General features: G+C 38.6%; 1 protein-coding gene across 1 annotated transcript; it reads right to left on the bottom strand.

The window, feature by feature from the left end:
• Window positions 1-300: 300 nt before the first annotated feature.
• Window positions 301-951, bottom strand: LOC145575426 (uncharacterized). Its single transcript, XM_081633299.1, has 2 exons — window positions 712-951; window positions 301-609 (listed from the first exon to the last, which is right to left on the bottom strand). The coding sequence occupies exons 1-2, from the start codon at window positions 949-951 to the stop codon at window positions 301-303; spliced, it is 549 nt and encodes a 182-aa protein (XP_081489425.1).
• Between the last annotated feature and the right edge of the window lie 6,520 nt (window positions 952-7,471).

Here is a 7,471-nt window from a genome sequence, read left to right as displayed (position 1 = left end):
CATTTGTTACTTGAAATTTAAAGTTTATGATCACGAGATCATGTTTTAGAATATTCCATTTTATGAGCCCAATCATGTATTTTAACCGTAAATGGAGGTCCAAAGTTTAGACAATGACATTAAAGCCTAAATATACAATCGATAAATCTAAAGGAGACGAGATTATAAAAACTATAATTCGTATGCAACCTTAGAGCTGATTGAATGCCATACATTGACAAGAAATTTCCCGTTTTATTGACCAAAGTACTTGCGAAGATCTTTTTTTTTTTTTTACCCGTATTGACTTGGGTATGGATACTAAGCGTAATACTTTTTGAGCTGATCAATATTGGTGAAGTGGAGGAAAGTATCACCATTCATGTCGACTAACTGTACTGCCCCGGCAGGAGTGATATGTTTGACCAAGAATGGTCCTGACCAATTTGGTTTAAATTTGCCCCGAGGATCATGAAGAGGAGCGTGATTTTCTTTTAGCACCAAATCACCCTCCTGGATGTCTCTATCTCGAACTTTTTTGTTGAAGGCTCGAGCAATGCGTCGTTGGTAAAGTTGGGTATTGTGAAGAGCCTGTAACCTTCTTTCATTTGCTAAGGCAAGTTCATCATTCTGAAGTTTGAGCCATTAATCTTCAGAGATTTCACTTTCATTCATGACCCGTAAGGATTGAATTTCGATTTCTATGGGAAGGATGGGCTCCATCCCATACACCAAGGAGTAAGGAGTAGTTCCTGTTGGGTTTCGAATAGAGATTCTATACCCCCAAAGAGCATACGGCAACTTGTCAGGCCATTCCCTTGTCTTTTCAGTCATTTTTACGATTATTGTCCGAATGGTCTTATTGGCTGCTTCAACTGCTCCATTGGTTTGAGGGCGATAAGGAGAAGATTGATGATGTCTAACTTTATACTTTTCAAGAGTTTCTTTCAATTTCCCCTCGAATTGCGACATTGTCCGAAATCATTTCAAAAGGTACTCCATAGCGACAAATAATGTTATTTATCACAAATTTCGAGACTTGTTTTGCACCTAACTTGGAAAATGATGCTGCTTCAATCCATTTTGAAAAATAATCAATCGCTACTAAAATGTATTGATGCCCATTTGAAGCTTTCGGATGAATTTGTCCAATGATGAAGTGAGATTATGTAGTGAGACGGGTGGCATATGGTTGAGATTTGCAAAGATTTGACACTTCTTACATGTCCTTACAAAGTGTGTGCAATCTGTCTCCAAGGTGGTCCAATAATACCCGGCTCGCAAAATCTTACGAGCCAACATTCGTCCGTTCATATGTGGTCCACATTCTCCTCCATGGATTTCTCCCATGACCTTTCGGACTTGTTCACCATGAATACATAGTTGCAAGGTTCCATCAAATCCTTTATGATACAATTGATCTTTTAATATCACAAAATGAGCAGCTAGCCTTCGAATTGCAAGTTGATCTTTTTTATGACTCCCTTCGGGATATTCTCGAGTGGCCAAGAAATTTTTTATGTCGCTATACCAAGCATCCTCTTCGTCTTGTATAGTTAATGATGCGATCATTTCTTCATCCATGATCACTGGGGAACTTTTTTCTTCTACAGTTACAGACCGAACTTTAATGTTATCTTCCCAGGTTAAATTTACTGCCAGATTTGCTAGCGCGTCAGTGAAACTATTTTGTTCTCGAGGGAGATGTTTGAAATCGATTTCCTCAAGCAGGGGATAAGTTTTTGGAGATGGTCAGTATACATTTGCAACCTTTCATCTCGAACCCTCCACACTCCAATTGTCTGAGATATAATGAGGTTTGAATCACCATACACTATAAGATTTCTTGCCCCTACTGCTAAGGCCGCCTTTACACCGTAGATGCAAGCTTTATATTCAGCGGTGTTATTGGTTGTTGGAAAACTAAGTTTTATTGAAAAGGGAATATGAACTCCTTGTGGATCAATAAGTAACACACCTGCACCATTCCCCCTTCTATTAGATGCTCCATCAAAGTACGTCCTCCATTGTGATGTATTAATATTGAATAAGTGTTCATCCGGAAAGTCGTTATCGAATTCATCTCCTGATATAAGCCCATCAGCTAACGCTTCAGATATGGCTCTCCCTTTAACAGATTTTTGACTAACACATTGAATATCGAATTCTGAGAGAATAGCATGCCATCTTGCAAATCTTTCACTCAGAATAGGTTTCTCAAAGATATATTTGATAGGGTCTAATCTTGAGATAAGGAATGATGTATGAGCTTGTAGATAATGTCGGAGCTTTTTTGTCGCGTAGATTAGAGCGATGCATGCCCTTTCTAAGGGAGTATATCTAGTCTCATATTCTAAGAAATTTTTGCTTAGATAATAAATAGCAATTTCTTTCTTGGTACCTTCTTGATATTGTGCCAACAATCCACCCATGGCAGTTTCTGTCACTGTAAGGTACAAGAGCAAAGGTTCCCCGGGCTTGGGTGGCATCAAAATTGGAGGATTAGAAAGATAATTTTTCATTGAATCAAATGAAGCTTGACACTCATCATTCCACTTTTTTGGCACATTTTTCCGAAGAAGTTTGAAGATTGGTTCACATCTAGTTGTAAGTTGTGATATGAACCTGCTGATGTACTGAATTATTCCCAAAAAACCTCTTATTTCTTTTTCATTCTTTGGAGGAGGCAATTCCTTAATGGCCTTAACCTTATCTGAATCAACCTTGATTCCTTCTTGGCTTACAATAAATCCTAGAAGTTTTCCGGAAGTTACCCCAAACACACATTTCTTGGGTTTAATCTTAAGTTGTATTCCCGAATTCTATAGAAGAAAGACTTCAATGCCGATATGTGTTCCATACGGTCATGGCTTTTAACAATCATATCATCCACATACACTTCAACAGTGTCATGAATGAGGTCATGTAGGATGGTTGTTGCAGCACGTTGATAAGTAGCCCCAGCATTTTTTAGTCCGAAGGGCATCGCTTGGTAGCAAAATGTCCCCCATGGGGTAATAAATGATGTTTTTGGTGTATCATCCATCGCCATCAGTATTTGATTATATCCTGAAAAACCATCCATGAATGAGAACATTGCATGTCCCGCAGTACTATCCACCAAGACATCTATGTGGGGCAGTGGGAAATAATCCTTTGGCGATGCTGCATTTAAATCTCTGAAGTCTATGCATACTCGAACCTTTCCTTCCTTTTTAGGAACTATCACCACATTAGCCAACCATTCAGGGTGTTTAATTGGTCGAATGAATTTTGCATCAAGCTGCTTCTAGATCTCCTTTTTGACCTTAAGACTGACTTCTGGCTTCATTCTTCGCAACTTTTGTTGTTTTGGCTTGCTGTCCGGATAGAGAGGAATACGATGTTCAGCTATGTTACGGTCCACACCTGGCATATCAGCGTATGACCATGCAAACACATCTACATAGTCTTTAAGTAATGAAATGAATGCAACTTGTTCTTTAGGGGAGAGGGAAGATCCTAATTTAACCTCTCTTATGTCACCTTCTATGCCTATATCTATGACTATGGACTCTTCTATAGGTGTCATGCATGATTTAGGCTCATTGAAAGATTCATTGTCAGATAACTCATGATAATCAACATTAATTTCTTGCATACAAACATGTTTAGATTCTACATGAGCTTCAAAGTCTTCATGATCAGAAAAGTCAGATTGTGTGTGGAGGGAAAGTTGGCTGGATGAGGAACTATCCGTTTCATAGCCATCTGAGTGGGAGAAATGAATCTCATTCGTTTTTGAAAAAATTTTATGGGAAGGGTCTTTTAGGTAGGGTTGGTTTTGAGTCTTTTCGGTTTTCATTTGGAGTTGAACATCACCCTCAACTGGTACTATGAGTGATAATGGATCTATGTCTTCAATATCTCCAAATTTTGTAGAAAATAAATTTCTCAGAACGCCATGCTTCAAGTACTCTATTCAATCAATGTATTCCTTTTGTTTAGGCTTCTCATAAAACCACTTTTCTACCACATCCTCGTCTCTAGCCTCAGCGAAGAAGATTTCCAGTCCAGGGAGTATTTTTCGTGAGGTAAAGTCATACCACGGCTCAGGGAATTCATGGTATGGCTCGGTATCATTTTGTAAAACGAACTGTCCATTAAGTGTTAAAGATGATCTTTTGTGAGTGTGAAAGTCGTGGCTAGGATCATATCCTAAACCATGGCGATTCTTCTTGTCAATGATGGGGATAGGGTCCCTCCTTCCTTCATTGTTTCGACCTAAACCTTGACCAGGTATATAACCCATTTTCATCATTAATTGTAGACCCTTAGTAAGTGGCTGGGGCATCAAACCTTGGTTTTTTAGGATGGGATTTTCTAGTCGGCCTGAAAGGCTGGTTTGTTGAGAGGGATTGGTCATATTTGTAAAGAGAAGGCTTCCAAATCAGACGTCTATTTATCCTGGGTGGTTACCTATACAAGGGGTATTAAAGTCAACCAAAGTTGGAAAGAAAAGATATGTATGAATCATGCAAATTCATATTCCAAATAAGAAAACTTTTTTTTTTTTTATAAAAAAGGAAACTTAAGAAATGCATATATATGAATTTTTTGTTTGGAAAAAAAAAAGTAAATGACGTTTTGATAAAGGAAAGAAAAGGTCAGTAAGGGCCGTTGATTAAGGTGTTAGATTAGATGCTTCTTTACATACAAGGTACCCAAGATGTTAGAACTCGCTCATTGTTTGACATTCATCCATGCTACTGAAACTATTTTGGTATGTAAACACGGAGATGTATTATGATTAATCAATAAGGAGAAGTGATCTGAGTTAACAAAAGGGTTTATAGGTGTTCATCTCTCATGTTATACCAACTTTGAAAAAAAAAATAAAATAAAATAAAGGACAAAGATGTAGAACATGGGCCTGTATCCCTTTAATAATTTTCTTCAGCGGATATCAAGAAACTCAACAATTTTCTTACGCGCTTGCGTATCTCCTTGTACCTTGTACGAGTCCAAATTCTGCATAATCTCTATTCTGTTTGCAATACACATATAAGTGGAAGGTTGGTTTTGTCTTTAAGCAGCTGAACTCATGCCTGAGTTGCCTACGTACCCCCAATGGCGTGGTGAGAAAAGTAAGTAATGAAGGGTATGGTGATTATAGGAGTTTCAGTGTTATAGTGTGCCATGGGGGATCAAGCTGCACATAGTTCTTAGGGTAGTAAAAGGAGGCATTTTTGTGGATTTTTTTTTTAGTTTTTCTTATTGTGGGTTTTTCTTATTTTTTGGTTTTTTTTGTGGGTTTTTCTATTTTTTTGGTTTTTCTTGCTGTGGGTTTTTCTTGTTTTTTTGGTTTTTTTTTGGGTTTTTTCTATTTTTTTTTTTTTTGTGGGATTTTCTATTTATTGGTTTTTTTGTGGGTTTTCTATTTTTTTGGTTTTTTTTTTGTGGGTTTTTCTAGAAGTTGCGTTTAAACGAGGTTGGCTAAGAATGAACGGAAGTGTGGATCATGATTATTTCTTTGTTAATGTCCTGAACCTTCGCTAGGTTCTTCATCATAACCATCCTGCTTCATTTTATACAACCATCTAGCCCATGCTTTACATACTTGAGTACATGCTTTCTTGGTTTCATTGTCGATCCGTCTTAGAAAGATATGTGGCTCCATGATTGATTGAATAGAAGCTACTTTTGTTGCGGATGTATCTTCTCCATCCGCAGTCACGGCAAATTCCTCATCTTTCATCCAAAAGGGTTCTTCATCACTGGATGACCCATCGGATTGTGGTGCTGGAGATAACCGTTCATTCACATTCATCCGTCCCATTTCTTCACTTAGAGGATCGTATGTCATGAGATTCGTAGGGTCTTCTTCATCATTAGAATTTGATAAGACATTAATGGATATTGACCTTTTACGACTCAAATGTGATATCTTGGTGATATGTTTGATGCGCAAGCGAAGAGCGTGACATCCATCGGTGTCGTGACCGTGAAGTTGGTGATAATGACAATATTTGTGGAGGTCTACTCCTATAGGGCTAGCTCCAGGTCGTCGAGGAAGTGGTCTAATAGCGCCTTCATCGAGTAATCCTCGAAAGATTGCAGATTGAGACGACCATTGTTGCGATGAAAAACGTCGCACAAGATTGTGTCCAGTCCTAGGCCTTGTGTGGATTGGGTCGATTATCCTACGATCAATGAGGTCTTGGATAGAGCATCGAAGATCATAACATGAATCAGTCGTATAGCCAAACTGACTGCAATAACTACAGTATCTCTCCATATTTACTTCAGGTGGCGGGATTGCACATACGTATCCCTTTGTTCTTATAAGGTCTTGCCTGTGCAAACGACGATACACCGCACTTAGAGGCTCATTAATTTCTGTAAATGATCTTCTGTTAGATGTTTCGGCACATGGATTGACCCTTGTCCTATGGTCTAGTAATTTATATGTGTCGATATCGAACCCATGTTGTTCCATATGCCCAAGAACATTGTATCTCATTATAACCATTTGACGGTAATAGAAATCATTAAAGTTCTTAAGCATGATGAGCATAAACTCTTTATCTGTGATAGGATTTCGGAGCTTGGATCGTACAACAAAACATCGAGAGCAGAAGTGAGAGAATGTTTCTTGATTTGTCTGTAGGGTTGTGACTAAGACCAACTTCTGAGGGTCCGTTTGACTAAAATTATAAGCCCAATTAACAAAAGCTTGTGATATCTCATTCCAAGTTGCTTCACCAATGCGTTCAAAGCTATAATACCAAGATAACGCTGCGCCTTCCAAGCTACGATCAAATAATGTAGGGCGGTGCTCTTCTGGGACATCCAAGGGAGCAAGGACATTAACGAACTTACTGAGATGGATCATTGGGTCACCTGTGCCATCAAATTTTTCCAACTTTGGTAGATCTTGATATCTTGGTTCATGTTTATAGCCCGGAAACAAAATTATTTTTTCTGGGAAAATTGGCACTCTAAACATTGGAACATCAAAATCTAAATCAAAGTCATCGCATGCGTCATTGCTATTTGCACGACTATCGCTGCTAGTCCACGACTCTCCTTCTCGTTCTTGTTGTTCATTGTTTATTCTATCCTCTGGAGTTCTAGGTTCTTCTTCCTTTTCTTGATACAGAGGTTCATCGCCTTCTTTTGGGATCTCAATTGGGTCTTCTGGTTCTTCATTACCATCCTCATCAGATACCTCTATCCACCCACCACTTTGAATGCAAAAGACATTAAAACCATCCAAGCGACTCCCTTCTTCTTCATCTAGGTGTAGCACAGATTTCCCGATAGGTGAGATGTTCATGATATCTGGATCTCCGGGGAAGGTTACTGCTCCGTGATCGGTCAATAATTTCACTTTTTGATGTAACGTTGAGGCTACAGCCTTGTTTTCATGTAACCAAGGTCTTCCTAGCAAGAAGTTAAAGCATGTTTTGATGTCAATCACTGTGAAGTCTACTTTCCTAGCCATTGGGCC

Source organism: Chenopodium album, chromosome 13 (assembly GCF_948465745.1).
Source record: "Chenopodium album chromosome 13, dcCheAlbu1.1, whole genome shotgun sequence".
Taxonomy (NCBI): Eukaryota; Viridiplantae; Streptophyta; class Magnoliopsida; order Caryophyllales; family Amaranthaceae; genus Chenopodium; species Chenopodium album.
The sequence above is the reverse complement of the archived record's forward strand: the minus strand, read 5'-3'. Positions and strand labels throughout refer to the sequence as shown.

What these genes read in the sequence shown, in the direction of transcription:
- LOC145575426 (XM_081633299.1), bottom strand. Translation starts at nt 951, where the DNA reads ATGTCGCAATTCGAGGGGAAATTGAAAGAAACTCTTGAAAAGTATAAA. An exon ending in GAACTACTCCTTACTCCTTG is followed by an intron (nt 610 to 711) that starts GTGTATGGGATG and finishes CTCAAACTTCAG; the next exon opens with AATGATGAACTTGCCTTAGC.